Source organism: Diorhabda carinulata, chromosome X, assembly GCF_026250575.1.
Source record: "Diorhabda carinulata isolate Delta chromosome X, icDioCari1.1, whole genome shotgun sequence".
Classification (NCBI taxonomy): domain Eukaryota; kingdom Metazoa; phylum Arthropoda; class Insecta; order Coleoptera; family Chrysomelidae; genus Diorhabda; species Diorhabda carinulata.
Genome location: NC_079472.1, coordinates 7,242,344 through 7,262,438, shown reverse-complemented (window position 1 = coordinate 7,262,438; position 20,095 = coordinate 7,242,344). Strand labels below are relative to the sequence as shown.

The following is a 20,095-nucleotide window of genomic DNA, read 5'->3' as shown; positions in this document are numbered from 1 at the left end:
TTTCTTTTTTTTTATTGTTTCAATTCCAAGCAACAAATTGTACGATGCTTATTAATACACCGATGTTCAAGGGTCTAGAGCGTGTACCAGTTTTACTGGGGTATTTATTTTTCCTCTCTTGATAATGTGAGGAATTTTTTTTGGTACCATCCTAAAAAAAATGTTCCAATTAAAAACAATGAAAAAATATTAGAAGTGATTTCATGCAAGATACTTTCCACATCCCATTATTAGTATAAATTACTTGACGTACTATAGATAATTAGTACAAACTGAAAATTTTCGACGATCTAAACATACATATAATTTTCATATATAAAAAGCAGGTTTCTTAGGTTTAAAAATAAAATGAAACCAATTGTTCAGTAATTTCAGTTTTCCTTGAAAGCTCTTTAAATAAAAAATAATGAAGATTTAGCTCGGGAAAATGATGTCTATCTCATTTATTATAGAAGAGATAGATTAAAACGCGAATTTTAATGAAAAAAAAAACAAAATCAGGCCGTAGAAAATGAATTATTTATATATTTCAATATATACTATAAATAAAAGAAAAGGTCAGCAGAAGGATTGAGGTTTGATTCCTTGTCAGCTGAACATTTCATTGAATTGCCCTTCAATGGCCAATCTGACGCTGTTACGCCCTGCTAAGGACCTTACCAGCGAGCAACAACTTGCTGATTGGTTTTTTTATATATTATTTAATTAAAAAGTAATTTCTATTGGTTTCATGCGGCCTGAAATGAGTCTAATATAATTACGTTTAAATAAGGTCTATCATACCGGCTGACGTGGAATCTACTATTATCTAGGTTGCTGACTATTGAAGTAATTTTTTGTATTCCCTGGTAAAATTTTTGAACGGCCTGTATAATTTTATTTTTTCCTGAATAAAAATTTCTACCTCACTCACTCACCTTGGGTAAACCTGTTGACCCACCATTCGATTATCAGCGTTATTGAAACTGTTTCAACTGAAATCTATCGGCTTGAAATTGTCATGAAAAATGCAACGCTGTCTCCAGGACTGAATTATTTGGTTGGGATGTTTGATATTCTATATATTTCCACTGTTTTTTAGTGATACACTGGCCGACAAGATTTTCGTAACATAGGCGAGACCTTTTTTTTAAAATAGAAATACCCGTCCAATAATAGAAAAAGTATTTATTAAGCCGTATCCCTGTTTACATTAGTTAAGTAGGTGAGTAATTTTATAAAAGGGCGGTTGATATCAGTTAATTTTGTGGCCGAAAAAATACCTGAACTGTATTATTCAGAAAAATAACATTAAAAATTAGTATTTTTTTGAGTTTCATAGTAAGTGATTCTCTGTTCATAGTGCAAAAAGTGATTATAACGATGAAAATGTTGAGTCAAACGCACCGCAGTTGCAAAACTTCTCCTAACAAATTTTGCTATATTTGTGGAGATTTTATGGTGAAATCGTAATGTTTATTTGATGTTAACTCTAAATATTGTCCATATATACGATTTAAAAAACGTGAAATTATTTTTTTAATAAATATTAAATATTTCACCAATTAATTTGGTTCTATAAATGTAACATAAAAACCTCTTGTGTTACAATTATTTTTTTCATATTTTCGTTTAGGTCCATTTTATCACAATATGCTATTCATTCTTGTGTTACTACAAAAAATTTTTTTTTTCGACCAGTGAATTCATTTTATCGTCAATTTATTTAAGACTGATGTAACTTTAATTTAAAATGGATTAGATATATAACACCATTACAGAGTCTATTGAAACATTTAAGATATACATTGGATAATTTAAGCAATGTAACAAATATGCTTTTTTTATTTTTCCGTTTCTAATTGATATTCTGGTTTAATAAAAAGTGAAATATTATAATCCAGTCCAATGATCATTTACTCTACTGGTAACTTTTGGAATTATTTATCACATTATAATTAATGACTTCGCAGTATTAATATTGACTAACAATTATTGAAAAATTGTATTTAATCTGTAAGTTACAGAAATTTATAAAAATTATAGTAGAAAATGAGACTAGCTATATGTGAAGTAGACAAAAGGAAAATGTACAAAATCATAATGATAAACACCTTGTAAACGTTGCGCTCATTTTTGAAAACTATCATTATCCAATGTTTGCAATTTAGATTTTATATCATGCATGAACTTTTCATAAACGATAACTTTCCCCATAAATTTGATGATATCCCATATGCTGTGAACTAAAGACACATTTTGAATATTACACATGAGTGAAAAGTACAAAAATACTTACATGATACAATCAATAATTGGACAAACCGAAAGGCACATAGTACATCCCGTACAATCATCGTTTACTTTGGGTATATGAGTATTGGGATCAAAATGAATTGCTTGATATCCGGAATCATTGCAAGCCATGTAACATTTCCCACAATTTATACATAAATCCTGTAAAAACGAAGCGATGTGTCATTATTATTATAAAAACAAAAACATTAAAAAAAGATCATAGGACCCAAGAAAGGCCACAACGAAACTCCCCCAAACAATAATTATGTACTCATAAGTAAGTGCTGCATTATATTTGTGCACATCGACACAACTCTACAAACTTGGCGTAACCAAGTAGAAGGAACCTCTTGTCCAAATTTACAGACCCCCAAGCGGAGGGTGTAAAGCGATCCGTGCCGTTGCAGCCTGGTTACTCTCGGGGGTAACAAACAGAATAAAATCAGATTATACGAAAATGAGATAAAAACGATGGAGCTTGAAGAGAAGGGTAGTAGAATCCACAAGCTGCACGTAGAGTAACGTCATAGCTAAGCTATAGCGCCCAGAGGAGCCAATCAAAGAGCCAGTATGAATACTGCAAAGGTCAATAAATAACCGCACCCATGGACTGGCGGAAAAGGTGAAAAATGCGTTCACAAAAAAAGATATATATCAGGAAACACAGGCTGGCAAAGAACCTGTGGTAATAATGAAGAATTCTCTGGTAGATATAGGAGGAGCTTTTCAAAAGGCCAGTAAGAAAAAAATTGGTCAAGGTTATGCTTAGCTTTGAAGACAAATCGACAACGGCAACCTTCAACACAAATGCTCTCCAGGACCTGAGATGCGATAATCGAAGTAGGACATTTCACAACTAATACAGGGTGCAAGGTGCCAAGATATATAATAGGAAATTGGCACGTGCTCAATCGACGATGACGAAGTAGAAGAATAAGAAGAGCTCAACTTTTCATCCTGAACTTCCAACCAAACAGCAGATTTTGAGATGCAGAGAAGTTGTAAAGAAGAAAAGGCAAATTAGCTAATGCCTCCGTCACGAAGTAATGCATGTCGGTGGTGTTAGCGGTGCTTTACAGAACAACTAATACATAAGAGAAGTACCTTTTATTGCATGTGAACTGCAACCTTTTATGAGCACGGGTTGGCAGAGTAGGCTGGTAAAACTCTACCCTCTACCCCAGGAAAAAACAGAAAGGTCCAGGTTCAAGGAAAACGCTAAATATTGAAGAAGCACTTTTATCTTAATTTTTACAGCAAAGGCGTTTATTAGGTAATCTGGTTTAGGTGTGGTTAGATAACATCTTGGCATATGAGAAAATCTTTAGTGATGCGTAGGCCTTTCAAACATTCAAAGAAAAGCTTGTGAATGGAATGAGAGTAAAAGACCTTGTAGGTATCTAAAGAGAGAATCACTTTTAAAACTTGTGAAAAGTCAACAGGAAATCATAAATTCAGTTATTTGTCGTATCAAAAAGCCAAGATCTTTTGAATTTGTAAATTTACCTGTTCGTTTGCAAGAGCAAAGGTATGCTTGGGTAACTGGAAATATTTTCTTAGTGTAATTCAGTGGACATTTGGTTCCAGGAAGCAAACGTGATTTGTTAAAATTAGGTTTTCATTGTTACTCTTAGGGCCCTGATATCTGGATACTGATGGTTTGATTACACAGGGTGGCAAATTGTACATGCCACCAAACTGCACACCTTGTATAAGGTTATGGGTTCAACAATACAAAATTTTATAGAAAAGGTTCTCACTACAATGCTGGGATACCGTGTCGTCGTCTCTCATTAAAAAATATTGAAAACATCTATTGTCTAAGCAATACAATGCAACAGAAAAAGTATCGGTGAAAAATAAGGGTTTCGATGTGAAAGTTTTGTACGCAACCAAGGATATTCAACAGACAGCATTTCCACTCTCTCAGTGGAGAGGAGAATTTACAGAACCCTGATGATGAGACTGTAGCCCAACTTTCGTAAAACATTATCTGTTGTTTTTTAATTTATAGTTATATCAGCAATGTATAATTCTTTGGACTAGGCTGATAAAAATATCCTGTCTTTATCGGAAAAGATGATGCTGAGTATCTGAGGGATAAAAAATTTTAATAAATTAATAAATAAGATCGACCAGATTATAATATATGTGTCTCATAAGCTTAACAAATTAATTTTGTCAAAAGATGCACTCATAATATATTATAATTCGAACTCTCCACGATTTCAAGGAGTAGTTTTAGTAGTAGATATTAAATATCATTCCAATAGCCTATAAACCTTTAGAATTTTTATATTTAGATTTTTTAAAATGAAGCAAATTTTCAACATTTATGGTAGCTCCTGTATTCTTCTTCTCAGAAGTAAAGTATTCATAACATTTAAGTTTATTTCGTCTCTCCATATCGTTCAGATAATATAACATATACGACTCTAAAATATTCAAGACCATACAAAAACCCTAATTAAAATGATAATGCTATATAAGCGATACTTGCCAACAATTGTTCGCTTCATTTTTTTATTAAAATGAAACCAACGGTCACGGTCATATTAGTTACAATGATATTCATGACAATGACAATAAAAAAGTTTTCTAAATCATTACATCATCAATTACAAAGAAAGGATTAATTCGGACAGAATTAACTGAAAAGGAAAAATTAGTTACAAACCAATTGCAAGTCGAGACAATCTAGAAATATGTAGAACCATTCACAAAGTATAAATTAAAACAATACATTAGACAGAACACGTTGATGTACAAGGGCCTTATATGAACAATCTGAAACGTCCTTGAGAAAACCTTGTAAATTTGAAATTTTGAATATAGTATCATGCATCTTTACACTATACTAATAATAATAAAAATAATATTTATGTATGCATTCTTTTTTCAACAAGACCTAATGTTTAATAAATCAACAATCATTGTAGTAGCTGACTCAAGTATAATTGTTTCGATTGCAGCACTTATTTCACTCCATATAGGCTGTAGGTCTTCATATAGCACGAGGTTCTAACACATTTTATTTGAGCATCTAGTCACTAATTTCTCCTACAACAGGCTCCCCAGGATCAATAATTATTCATTCCAAGACTTCTTCTTTTGGCATTATCCTATTTCATCTTAGAACTGTGTTTTTTTTAAATTCATGCCGGACAATTATGTCGGGGTTACATTTAAAGTAACGACGTCCTAGTCTATCACGAGTGCTTGGCAGATAATAATTTGATAATAACCGCACTAAAGCAGTCAACAACAAAAATATTGTTTATCGCAAATGAAGCTCAAATCTCAGTGCCGAAAATCGTAGAGCTTTCATTATCTCGAAAATATCTGCAAGCAGACCATATATGCTTGTAAGGACCGATATAATGAAAAATTTGCCAAATGGAACAAGGACTTTCTGGTCTGTGTAAAAAGCGGTGAGCCAAGGCTTTTATAAGTCAACTTTTTGATTGTAGAAGATGTGCAGTGACCGCAAAAGAGAATGCGAACTTGTTGGGTCGCATGTTTGCTACATATTTAACTCTTGATACGCGGGAAAAACTACCACCCAGCCTGCCTGCAGTTGGTACATCGATGCCAGAAATAGAATTTCGACACCGAGATGCGGCTTGGAAATTAATGAAGATATTAGCCTAGATGGAATGCCGTTAATAGTATTGACAAAATGCACAGCTGAATTAATAAGTTCGTTATGCAAACTTTTTTGTTTCCTGTAGATTGTAAATTTGCTCTGTTTCGGCCCATACTAAAAAAAGATGGTTCCCAGTAACTACCGCTCGATTGCTCTAGTCCCAGCCAATGCCAAGGTCGTGGAGAAAGCCTTTAACCAGCAACTCTTGAGATATCTTGAGTCTGCTAATATCATTAGTAGATCTTCTGGCTGGCACTGCAGCTTAGGGTTTGATACTGTCTGGTCATAAAATATCACCATTACCGCAAATACGCATGCTGGGTGTTGAGGTTGGTAGCAATATGTCCAGGCATAGTCACGTAGCCGAACTTGAAGTCAGGTTATCAAAAATCTTTTAGCGAATACGTTGTCCCTTTCAGGAAATCTTTGGCGGCTACTCTTGCTTCAGAATAATAATTCAAGTACTTTTAATAGTACTAATTGGCTACATGAAAAGGTTACTTGGTAGATTTCTTCTTTAAACAGTTAGATTTTTTTTATTCAGTCATTCTAACAATTAAATAGAAAGACAACGAATAATAAAAAAATACAATTTATATTTAGTCTGGAAAGAAAAATAAAATAATGATTATTCTCTAAATTATATAACTAATTCTTATATGTTTACTCAGGCCAACACTTACATCATCTATTAGTGCAACAACTTGTTCTTTATTATTCAATAATTTATAGTCTCCGATTTTTGGCAAAGATCGACCAACAACATCTTTGACTGTAGGAATCGACAAGTTTTCATTTCCATTTTGTGCAACGGAACCATTCATAGCATCAGTAGTATGGTTGCCTGCATGATGTATTACTTTTCCGTCTTTACATTCCGATTTCTTATAAAGTTCGCTCAACAATTCATATCTCTTTGTTTGATAATGCCCAAAATGTGGTAATTTCTATAACAATTATACATACATTCAAATATATTAAATTATAATGTGTATCAAAAGAAAGTTCACATTAAAAAAACATTTCAACAAAAGTGATATGTTTATTACATATCAAAATACATTATTAGGGAATTAATTTATTTAAAATAACATCGTCCAAATGTAAAAAGTTGCGCTCATGGAATTCATTGCATATTACGATTTGCCGTGATAGCTGCTATTTTGTGACAGATATTTCCTTTACTTATGCTTAAGAAGCTGGTTTGTTAACATGAAATTTAGATTTGACATAAACCCATAAAAACATCGATAGGGGTTAAACCGGAACTGCGTGAAGGTTAATTTATGTCATCACTCCTGGAGGTCAATTTCATGAATGCGTGGCAGAAATCTACTGACCGTGTGAAAAGCGGCTCTGTCCTACTTGAACTATTTTCTTTAGTTATAACCATTGAAATTTTTGCAGCTCTGGCACGAATACACGCAATATCTGATATTTGTGTTATGGATTGGTTGCACTCCAATAGCGGCAATTAAGATGAAAATGAGCCTCAGTCGAAAACAAGATTTTGGAAAGCGCTCAATCATCTGGTTTATGAAGTCAAGACACTAACCAGCATACACTTAATTATTATTATATATTAGTATTAGTGCTGTCCCAAAATTTTGTGTCAAATGCGAAGTATTGATGATCTAGGCACGTATAAAGCAACAGCATGCTTCCGAATGAGCAAATCAGGTTCGCCACGAACAGACAGAGTAGCATTATCTATGTTTAAGACCTTGGACCCCAGAATTTTGGTTTATCCAGTGTTTATTCGGTCTCTCCAAACTTCTCGACTCATTTTCACATGGCCCATCATTTAAGTGACGAACATTGTGAATATTGTTACTTGCGCTACAGTTATCGTTTTTGTAAAACACGCGCACGCACAACACACGGTACGCTCCCGAGAAACGCTCCATAGCGACTAAATTCACAAAGGCCAGGCTACGATTGACATACCTCCCGCGTCTTTCCATATAGCTGCGTTCACGCAATAAACAATACAAAGGTGAACTTTCTTTTGAGACGCCTTGAACAATAGAATTATATCAATTGATTCGAAATTACCCTAACAACTTTTTTATTCTAATGAATTTTCAATTCTACTAATCGGCTCTTGAATAAGTTCTGTGTTCAATAAGAGGCACAACCTAATAGGGTTTCAATTTTCCCATAGTACTATTACAATCTTTAAACACGTGTAAAGTTTGATACGATTATGTGAAAACATGAAGTAACCGAAAAAGGTTCAGTAGAAGCCCTAGGTATCTCATTAGGTAGTGTCAGAGATATTTTGCTTCAAATCTTGGGTCACAGAAAAATCTGTGCAAAATGGGTGCCCATTCGCTAACAGTAGAATATAAACACCCTCGTAATCGACTTTCTTAACAAATTTGGAGCATATTAGAAAGGATAATAAGTATATTGTGCGACGATTTAAAACAACAGGCTAGATTTTAGTCTACCACATAATCCTCATTAAAAAAAAAAGAGATTGAAGGAGTAGTATGTACAGTTACTTCGCCTGCAAGTAATTTTGCTTGTAAATTACGTCCTCTCGTTCCCATTTTCATTCTTTATAAATAAAATATCTCTTTTTCCAAATAATAAGTAATTTGTATAACATTTGATAAATGACCTAGAGAATATGTAAATACATATGCAGATATGTATTTACGTTTAATGTGTAATTGATATTAAACTAACGTCTGTGGGTAGGTCTAGCGGGTCATGAAGCTTCAGTTTCTTCATTGAATGATTGGTTAGGAGATTTGCAACCACCTTATTAAGGTAAACTCTGAAGAACAGATTTGGAGTTATTCTCTTTGATGCACCAGGTTTCCATCTACTTATTTATTTTGTCTAGGTGGTAATTTAGACGACTGTAGGCAGTCTCAGCGCTAGAATCGAGTTATAATCTGCAACCGTGGCTAAGATAATAATGTCGGTTATAGGGAGATCAGCAGAAAGCAGATTTAGAATTGGTCCTAGTACCTTTTTCACTTGAATTAGATTTTCATCGCCATTCATAAGTTCAAAAAATCATTTGAACGAGTGTATTGAAGTTCAAGGAAAGTATACTGAATAATTGAATACTTTTAAACCGGATTTTTCTTATGGAATGACTAAACTTATTAAAACAGCCGATACCTACTATCATCCTGAGTATTATGATAAAATGTTTTTTCTATAATAGTTACCATTCCATTTTCGTCATAAAGTGGGATAACATTTTTTCCTTTTTGATGCTTATATGTTGCTGGACTTTGTCCTTGCCAACCTGCTAGTCTTCCATCAAGATAAAGCAAAGCTTTCAGACCGGTACAATAATCCTCTATTAGTGTGAAATCTTGATTTTGAAGAGCACTACAAATTTGAACTGCAGATGCTCCACATTGCAGATATTGGAATGCAGTATCTGCAGATTCTACACCACCCACACCTTTGAAAAAAAAGGAGTTGATCATTAGTAAAAATTGTTCTGACAATTGGTGAAATCAATAAAAAAACGCATAAAATAATTTTTAAGAAGTTTTTTACTTTTTTGCTCATTTTTTATTGGATTTATGGTAAAAAGTTGAACAAACATAATTATAGCAAAAGAAATTTGTGACTAATATATCTCTACAAATTTCTTGTAAGATTGATAGTTTCCGAGATATCGCGAAAAACTTGTTTTCGCCCTTTTTTCCAAGATAGCGACCGGGGAACAAAGACGGCAACCCCACAAACTTGAGGTTAAGCTACCCCTACATGACCCATAAATTAAATTGCATCCTCAGAAAAATGTTCAGTTTGGCCCTCAAATTGTAACATTTCAATGGACTAAATATAAATTCTGTTAAGGACAGAAATTTGACTCAAGTTCTTTTATATGTTAAACTCATGTAAATCGGTGTTCTTATTTTTTTTTTTTGGTTAGTTAATCTTTCTAGTTCGTTTACCAAATGGTCCCGATTTACTAACTGTATCAAACGCACTATTGAAATCAATGATGATTGCATTTTGCGAGTTGATTTGATCTATGCCGTGTATTGCACTAATTTTCGATTATTATATGGACATTTTGAGTTCTTTACTCGCAATAACTTGTTTTTCAAAAGTTTTTCAAATAAATACGCGAAAAGCTTTTATCCAGAAAATAGATCGTTCTCGCAAAGGTATCACTTAAACATCATTGAAGTGACTGTGACACCGATGATACTCAACAGTTACGACATTCGAAAGACAAAGTTGCACCTGAAAATGTGAATCATTTTCGAAAATCGTGATGAGAAAACCGCAAGTTACAATTTAGAGAGGGGTAAAATATTGAGAAGATATAATATGGAAGTGTTCAGACCAATTTACATGAGCCTTCCAGCATGAATAGTTCCAATAATTGTCGCGTTTCGTAAGAATGAAACAAGAACAAGAAGGAATTGATAATTTAGATTGCTTTTGGAGCTACTTATGCAAAATGATTTCTTACGCCAATATATGATCATAAATGAAACTTAAATTTAGTACATCACAGCTAAATAAAAACGGTAAACATCAAAACTCAACAATTGACTAGTGAGGCGATTGCCTCTGTATTTTGGTATACAAACGGCATATATTTCAATGACTATTTGAAAAAAAAATTGAACAAATACATTTGAACGGCAATATAAGAAACAAAACTCTCACACCAATGTGACAAGTAAGTAGAAGCTATAGTGAAATTAATTAATTGAATTACAGTTGACAAAATATTGCTAAGAAAATCAATTTATTGATAGCTGTTGTTACGACGATATTTTCGTGGCGTGGATAAATGATCCAACCAGATCATATGGGGAAAAACATGAAAAAATGGTACCCTCAGCGTGAAATATCAAATTTGAGGTATCACGATAATAATGAAATCAAATTACCTAGTATTGGAAATTCTGGAATTTTATTAGCGATCGCAGAAACAGCTCTAAGTCCAACTGGTCTACTGGCATTACCACTAACACCACCATAAGTTGTTCTTTTCGCCTTCCCAACATTAGGCCATACTGTACCGTCGGGGTTCACTTGCATTAAACCTGATATTGTATTAATAGCTGATACGCCCCAAGCTCCTCCTTCATAGAGAGAAAAACCCAGATGATTTCATTAAAATTTATAATAACAACAATAATAATAATAATAACGAAAACTCTCACCGTCTTTCGCAGCTTGTGCTATTTCTGTGATATCAGTAATATTCGGAGTTAGTTTAATGAAAAATGGTATTCTAACAGCTTTTCTAACCCATTTGGAAATATTCGTTACTAATTCTGGTTTCTAAAAACAAAATATCTTTTAACATCATTCATTTGCTTATAAAATTTTCGTTAAAAAAATTGACTATGAACTAGTAGAAAAACATTAAACCAATCAAGTTTTTTTTCACTGATTACTTGGTTGGATGCTTTCGATGTGAAGAAGGGAAATATTAACTTACTTGTCCACAAGCTAAACCCATACCAGATTCTTTAACACCATGGGGACAGCTCAAATTTAATTCTAACATGTCCGCACCAGCGGCTTCAACTTGTTTTGTGATTTCCGTCCAATCATTTTCATCGTATTCGCACATCACACTAGCGATAATTATCTGAAAATAATTTCATGTTATACAACCACAATTGTTAATGGATTTCTAATTCCAAACAATAGACTATAACGCCTTAATATTTATAATTACCTTCGATGGAAAATCTTTCTTAAGTTCTCTTATAGCTTCCAGCCAATAATCTAAACATTTTTCAGAAATCACTTCAATATTCAAAAATGAACCTTGATGTGGACCGTAGTTTTGGCCAGAAGTATTTCCTCTAATTATCCTTGGCGAAATATTAGTAACTTGATTCTGGAAAAGAAATATGTCATGGTTGTCTTATTGTTAAGCAAATTCAACAATTATAAGCGAATTGATAATAATAATATTCACAATGAATTCTGTTGGTATTGAAGAGCAGATTGGCGAGAGAAATAAATTTCGCAATAAAATATTGAATCTAGGATGTATATCTATTAGACCCCGTCTAATAGCTAAAACAAGAACCAGGGTCGATAAGGTGTGCGCCAATTTAGCTTGTAAACTGGCGGTCCCAACTTAGTACATCACCAAACGCCACTTCTCATGGTTAGCACAGGTCGGATATAAAAATGCCAAAAACCTCATAACGGGCGCGCGTGAAATATTTTGTAACGTGCGGTTTAAACCTCAAATGAGAGCGGTGTAATAGCGCAAGAAGTTTTACAAGCCGGAAAACTCTCTTAAGGATTGATCGAAAGTGCCGAAAAACTCATCTGAAAAACCTTATAATGTGCAAAACTAGGTTTATGGAGTCCCAACTAAGAGCGGTGTGATAGCGCAAGAAGCTTTGCAGGCCGAAAAACTTCTGAGAATAAAATTGAGGAAAATCGGCGTATATTTGAAAAGAAAATTTTTCGTATTCTGAATTTTACTTAGTCTTATTTGATGATCATACAGTTCAATTCTATTTATTTTATTATAATATTGCATCTAAAAAGTGTCATAATCAATTAAAAGTGAAATGCGAGATTTAAATAAGTGAATACTTTAACGCATTTTTGCAATGATAGCGACATAACCCATTTCACTGAATTCACAGATTTCATTACTCAGTATTTCAGCTTCAATTTTTCCAGATCAATCTCCATTCTGATGATGAAGCTAGGATTAGAAATAACTATTTACAGACTGCCTCTTGTAACCAATCTCATTCTGTCTGTCTAATGGTAACATTTTCATTTAATTAAGGTGGTAATCTGTGAATTCTGTTCTTCATATCCTACTGTCTTTTTTTAAATCCACGAATAAAGATATAGTTCAAGTAGTCAGGAGAAGTATTGTCAAAATCAATCATTAACTTGTCAGCACACGATTATATTCATTAATTCTATAATAAATTCCATTGCAGCTTAGCACACTCAAAAATCAGAAAATATAGAATAAAGCATACCTTTACCTGGTATTTTACAAACAGTATTTATGAAGCCACACTAATTCGAAAGGCATTTATAAGGGTGAATGAATATGAGAAATTCATTTCATCATTCAAATTTACTGCTTATTGATCTTTTCTTACCTTATCTAAGCAAAATGTTTTAGTTACAACAAAACCCCAGCCTTGCTCGAAAGCTCTTCGTATCATGGGGGCACTAGTTACCGGTGGAGCTGATGCTAATCCAAATGGATTTTCAAATTTCACACCGCAAATTTCCACCGAAATATCAACTTCATCGATGCTTGTGTGGAATAGAGGCAAAGTTGGTTTGGTATTTGGTGATAGGCCCTAGAAAACAGAAATAATCATATTTATTACAGGTTCCAATGTCATATTTCCAGTTCCATAGAATTATCAATAAATTTTGTTAAAACATACACAGGGTGGTATGAATATGGATCAATAAAAATATTTTACAAAGAAATCCTCAGATATGAAAGAGTGAAATATGAAGATTCGAAGTGGAACACTAATAAAAAAAACACTAATAAAAAATATGAAAAATTAGTTTCTCATATTGGATATTTTTTTATAATGTTTAGGACAGACATGCCTTTACAGTTGATTCCACAGGTAGAATTATGTTGAACAGCTCGGAAGAGTATCTGTTGTTTTAGAATTGGTAAAATATAGTCAGATCAACGAGCTTTCTTTGATGCTCTATGCTGTAGAAATCTGGTAGAGTATGCTTGGAAACCGAGCTCCAAATGTGCGAGCGACAATCCAAATATCAACGAAGCTAGGCATTGTAGAGAATTCGAGGTTGTAGCGAAGTATATAGCTTTTTTGTCTAAAGTGGGCTCCAAATTTTTGTAAAATTGCCTTAGTTAATTCGACCACGTGACTATGATAGGACATATTGCTCCCAACCTCAACGCCCAACACGTGAATTTGCGGTAATATTATCAGGCAGGACTAAATCCTGAGCTTCGGTGCCAGCGTTTCTTCTAAAACAACAGTTTCACCCCAGTTCAGAATGTTTTTAAGATCGATATTGATGATGAAGATCAGTTACTAATTTGGATGAGTGTTAGCCAAGTTTATTAGCACACCAGTGTGCTATCGTCGACAAAGTTACATATCGGTGTTGCAGTTTCGTCGAGTAGATTGTTAATGGAGAAAGAGAGTAGTTGACAAAATGAATCCTGGGGAAATACCAGCGTTCAACTCAAACCTTTCTGAGGTATGTTCATCGGTAACAACCTGGATAGATCGATCTTTGAGAAAGCTATTGAGCCATTGATTGGGTAAGAACGACAAACCGCATAATCTTAATTCATTTAAAAGGTGGGCAAGCCAAACTGTCAAAATCCTCCGATATATCCAGTGCGATTGCTCTTCATTTTCCATATTTCTCTATTCCATACGTTGTTGACCAGGCCAGCCAGGAGATCCCCGGTTGATCTATGTTCACGAAAACTGTATTGATGGTCACTAATGATGTTAGCAGCCTGAAGATATATCAAGATTTGCTGGTTAGTGACTTTCTCCATAACCTTGGTGTGGATTTTTTGTCCATTTTGTCCAATGTGCTGGAAAAGTACCTTTCTTGTGACAGAGAAAAGAGTTTGTATAGCGAACTTTTTATACTTGGTAATAGATTTAAGCATATAGGACCACATTAGAGTTTGTTGAAAAGTATCCGTCTCCTACCAAAGGAGTACAAAAGAGACATTCTGCGCAACAGGCAAAATGGTCTTTTTAGTTAAATTTCCCGACCTACAGATGATTTACTAAAGAAAAAATATTTTATGCCTTCAACAAACTGATTTTCTTTGGATACCATATTTTTTACCTCCAAAGCACAATGAATGTACCAAGCTGCAACCTTTCCATCGTTTACAGCTTCTACTGTTGTTTCTGCAACGCCTGCCAGATCACCCCCACACCAAACTAATGGATGAGATGTTTGCATTGTCTTAGTATCCACAATTGGTAGATTTCGAGTTGATAAGTTTAATGGAGCCAAAGCAGCTATAGCTAAAATTAATTAGAAAAAAAAAAGTCCATCATATTTTTAATTCTACATTTATTTTGAACCTACTGTCAGAATCCTCAAGTCCAGAACCAAAAGCCGAGATCAAGAAATTTGCTTTAATCGTACTTAACTGTTCTTTATCTTGGATCCATTCACCATCTTCAGTTTCTTCAGTTCTACAAAAAGTAACAGATACGATTTTACAATCTTTCACATTGACGGCATACGGAGACAGGAATCCAATCAATTCACATCGCTCTTCAACAGCAACCGACACCTGAAATAATAATACGATTTATTTGAAATAAATAAATGATGAAAAATTCAAAACTCACTTCTTCTGGCACGGCTCTTATATTGGTGAATCCTCTTCTGAAAATAACGAAAACTTTTTTCGCGCCACATCTTAAAGCAGACGTTGCGCAATCAAAAGCAGTATCCCCAGCTCCTAATACTATAACGTTTCCATGCAACTTCGGTAATGTTATGTTTTGTTTACAAAAACACTTCGAAGGATTTTCTTTACTAGCCATGGATACTTTTGGCAGGAAAGACTTTGATGTATAGAAACCCATTTTTTCGGTTAGATTTTCAAATACAGGGTCCAATTTTGGTTGGGGAAGACCTATACCAATAAAAATCGCCTTCGAGGTTTTGAGTAGATTTTCTATGGTTAGATCTTTCGAAGAAAGTGAGCGACCTGTTTCTATTTTCACTCCTAAATCAAGTACAAGATTTATTTCAAAATTCACTACATTGATTGGTAGACGATATTGAGGAATTTCCGAAGCGCTGAAATTGATATAAAAATTATTATCGAGCAATTTGAAAACCGATAAAATAAGTTGAAGCAATACCTTAAACCTCCAAGTATATCATTCTTTTCATAAATCGTTATATTTTGATAACCTAAGCGACCAAGAAACGTCGCACAAGATAATGAAGCCGGTCCTGCACCTAAAAGAACAATTTTTGACTCGAAATTCTTAGGATCTGGAGTTTTAGGATCCCTAGTCTGCTTTATACCCATTTGACTGAACACCTGTAATAAAACAAATTCAAAATATGGACTCAAAATTATATGAAATGTTTTACTTCTGTAGCAAATTGCTGCAATCCACCTATATTTATAGGGCCTTCTTCAGAGGCTTGTAAGTTGCATCCTCCAACGCATAAGTCACTAGTAGGACACACCATACCGCAAGTGATACCCAAAGGGTTATCAGAAAATATCGCTTTGGCAGCACCATAATAATTCTACAAATGTAATATAAGACATTGAAGTAAAATGAGACATTAATATGAGGTCTTTCAAACACCAATTATCAACAAATATTATAGGTGTACTTTTTGTTTGTAACTGTACTTCTAAATCTTAAATATTCATACCAATATTAAAAAAATATATATAAATGGAAGTATTTAAAATTGTTATTTTGTTGAGTTAGTGTAGTATCAGATCTATAACCTCTTATCAATGTTTTGAGTGTGGAAATTTGAATTATCTCCTCAGCAGAGAGCATATTGTGTATAATTAAACAAATTTGGAAAAAGCTTTAACACTCGTAATTCTCAAGAAGGTAATCTTAAAGCAGGTAGTCAAACGTTTCAAAAAGAAAGTATGGATATTTCTAGTCTTAAATTCAAAATAAGTCGCTTTAAACCCTTTACCCTGTCTAGAGGTCTGCATAGGATGTAGACTAATTTGTGTCGGCTCTTATTCATTTTGTGCTTTAGAAGACGTATGAAAATGGATATTTTTGTATATTCAATACAAAAAATGGGTGCCAAATCGGTCGATATGTGTTATACAAAGTGTGTTTTAGCTTTGATTTGTTTTTCTTCCTATATTTTTTGATATCAGGGCGCTTTCGTTTACATTTTGAATTTATTTGTTGAAAATTTGTATCTAAGTATTGATTTTGTTGCTTTTCAATTTGATTTTTTAACTTTAGATTTCCTTTATTGCATAATGTTGGGATAAAAAATTCAAATAGACTGACACAAGAAAACTGCTCATATTACAAAGATGGGTAAGTTGAAATCAGTGGACGTGTCACAACCCACAGTAAGGCAATGTTTCCAACCAATATCTGAAGAGCTAAACCAACAAGATACATTTAACAACAATGATGACATCATTTTGCCAAATCTGCATAATCACATTTTTTTTTGTAAAAGTATTGTAAATTCAATGTACCTGGTGAATCAACACTCGAAGAAACAACGTTAATCCCTTATATTTGGAGGTTATTGAGAAAATTAAAGGTTTTATTCGGCATAAGCATTTTTACATAGGTATTGATTAGACCACTGATATTAGAGGACGTCATATTGCTCATTGTAAAACGGCAAGTCACCGGGAGAGGATGAAAAAGCTAGAATTAATCAAGTATGGTGGAACTGCACTGAAGACGAGAATATATCATTTAATAAGCAGTATATGGGAACAAGAGACAATACCAGAAATGTGGAAAATGAAAATAAGGGTACCAAAACACAAGAAAGGATAAAGAGGTATAGCGCTACTGGATACAACCTAAAAACCCATAAATAAAACTTTGAGATTATATGGAGAAAACTTGTTCGGAGACTACCAATGTGGGTTTAGATCTGGAAGATTAGTCACAGCATATTTTCACTCTGAGACAAACTCAGTAAATGGGGTATGAATAGGATCTGCCAATTTACTCAGTCTTCATAGATTTCTAAAAAAACTTACCATACAGTGAACAGATATTCTTATCCATTACTCTGCTCAATATAGTATCAGAATGGATAGTACGTGAAATAAGTCTGAACAGAACAGGGACACTACAAACAAGAACACCGCAACTGGCATACGCAGACGATGTAGTGATTCTTTCAATATCGGAAAACGAGTAGAGCCTTCATAGAAACAACAACACAAAGAAAAAGAGCAATGCGAAGTTTGTCAATACAACTGAACGACAATAAGGCAAAGAACTTAGAACAAGGTCAAAGTTTGAACTTGTTCTTGGGTGAACTGGTTATCAAGGACGACGGTAACGAACGTGAAAATCTGGAAGCGAGGATGACAAGGGGAAGTAAACGCGATAATAAGATCCCAAAATTTCTCCAGAAAGGCGAGGCTATATCTATACTATATATAAAAAGGAGGGAGATTTATGGCTGAAGAGAACAAATAATGAAATAAGGAGTCTATTTGGAGAAGCAGAACTAAGTAAGATAATAATATCCCAAAGAATAGAATGGCTGGATCACCTACAGAGAATTTAAGAGCAACAAAAAAATAATGGACATAGAATATGGAGGAACAAGAGACCAAGAATAAGATGGTACGCAGAGTAGAAGAGTAGAAGGGAATCACTTCCATGCTACGTTTATTTATTAACCTTGAAACATAAACTGATTCCTTCCTTTATAATACAGTAAAATGGGTGAAAAATTTAATTGCACACTTATGACCAAAACATCGGACAAATCTTCGTGTCAACTGAAAATCAACCGAATATAACTGTGAAAGCAAATAACACAGCAAATGTTACCATCAAAATATTCACTAAATGTACGATTAATATGTTTTTAGGTAGGTTAATTTTTCTTAAGTTACTTAAGTTACTTGAGTTACTTAATTAGATACCATATATCTTTTTTGTTTAATAAAACAAAATTTATTTAAAATAATCGCTTGAAATTAACAATAATTGATCACACACGCACAATACATAATATCAGCTGAAATGTTGAGGTTATATTCAAATATTTGGTTTCTTTCGTTGGTCGATGATTCGTTGCTGACTATCTCTACTATCTACAAAGTACCTATTTATGTTAAAAATCATTATACTTTTGATGAATTTGGTGATTACTCCACTTCGTTGAAAAGATCATCAAAAAAGACACTTAACAGTACAGGTCGTCGTTGCCAACATTAAAACTCAAAACTACAAAACTCCAATTCAATTTCAGTTTGTGTGATGAAACTACCCAATCCCCTACTGATGTTAAAAAGTTATTAGAAAGCACAGGTCTAAAATAACAGCTTTCGTTTATAAAAACCAATTATATCTTTGTTTATAGAGCAATAACATAAATTGAGAAATCTAATTTGCCATTAACCCGAAGTGTAAAACTAATGAAACAATCTGAGGCAGCATTTTAAAATGTCGCAGGCAAAACGGGAGACATAATTTTTCAAAAATTGAAAAAGTGATTGAAAAAAATTGTGGGTTCCGATTTCTTAGCCACCTAACTGATATTTTAAAAGGAGAATTTACTAAATCCATTTATTTTGATCCTGCAATGATTAGCAATTATATAAGCGCCCCTATTACATCAGTTGATGTGAAAAGAAGCTTTCCCATTTATACATTATTTTATTTAGACGGAAGACAAAATTTTTTGATTTAGCGCACTGTATCTAATAAATTTATATTAGGTTCTATTTTGTACTTATATAAAAAATTAAAATATCTTTATTAAAAAGTACATCGATAAATTGATGCATGTGAATTTTTTGCATATTTTCAATATTCTCGTGCATACTTTAACTAAACGATTTGCATATTTATTCGCAAATTTTAGCTTTTCATTTTGCATATTTGGGTTATAAATATCTTGTCACTAGTCTATAAGTCCATGCATTATAATAAAAATGTTTCAACTCATCACTTGATTCAAAACATAGATATATTTCAGATTATACTAACCTTGTTGGCAATGCTAGTGATGAAAGACTTTATATCCAATTGTGTCGGACAGGATTTTTGACACGGTGCATCTGCACATTTCAAACACCTTGCCGCTTCTTTTAAAGCCGCTCTTTCACTCAGAGTAGTAGGTTTTATATCGGAAAAATTGTTTTCCAAAGGAAGACAGCTCTAAAATGTACAGATTATTATCTAGAATAACCAAATAATTGATTATTGACTATTTCATCATTTATTGCGAAAACTTTTTACGTGGTCTATTTCAAAAATTTATTGTTTCCCATTTTCCAACGTATCATAATTAAATTCTTATGGATTCTATTGTAAATATAGTAAGTATAATAGAGCAATACTATATAAAAGCAATTCATAAAAATTACGAGTGTGATAAATTGGTGTGTCGTTGAGCACTAACCAAGTAACACAACTCCAGAAGATTTTAGACTGATGAGGCTCTTTCATTCTGAAAGTGATAGAAGGGCTA

The 20,095-nt window shown here is 33.4% G+C and overlaps 1 protein-coding gene across 1 annotated transcript in view; it reads right to left on the bottom strand.

The window, feature by feature from the left end:
- Positions 1 to 20,095, bottom strand: part of LOC130902224 (dihydropyrimidine dehydrogenase [NADP(+)]) — a 28,653-nt gene continuing 8,558 nt past the window's right edge. Inside the window, exons 3-17 of the mRNA XM_057814174.1 lie at positions 19,612 to 19,782; positions 16,013 to 16,174; positions 15,775 to 15,959; positions 15,253 to 15,709; positions 14,984 to 15,194; positions 14,735 to 14,919; positions 13,021 to 13,227; positions 11,610 to 11,774; positions 11,367 to 11,519; positions 11,086 to 11,206; positions 10,810 to 11,004; positions 9,112 to 9,353; positions 6,607 to 6,870; positions 2,279 to 2,436; positions 1 to 151 (exon numbers count right to left, since the gene is read on the bottom strand). Coding sequence (XP_057670157.1) covers positions 67 to 151; positions 2,279 to 2,436; positions 6,607 to 6,870; positions 9,112 to 9,353; positions 10,810 to 11,004; positions 11,086 to 11,206; positions 11,367 to 11,519; positions 11,610 to 11,774; positions 13,021 to 13,227; positions 14,735 to 14,919; positions 14,984 to 15,194; positions 15,253 to 15,709; positions 15,775 to 15,959; positions 16,013 to 16,174; positions 19,612 to 19,782 — 2,961 coding nt within the window. The 3' untranslated portion in view covers positions 1 to 66. The remainder of the gene's footprint in view (positions 152 to 2,278; positions 2,437 to 6,606; positions 6,871 to 9,111; positions 9,354 to 10,809; positions 11,005 to 11,085; positions 11,207 to 11,366; positions 11,520 to 11,609; positions 11,775 to 13,020; positions 13,228 to 14,734; positions 14,920 to 14,983; positions 15,195 to 15,252; positions 15,710 to 15,774; positions 15,960 to 16,012; positions 16,175 to 19,611; positions 19,783 to 20,095) is intronic.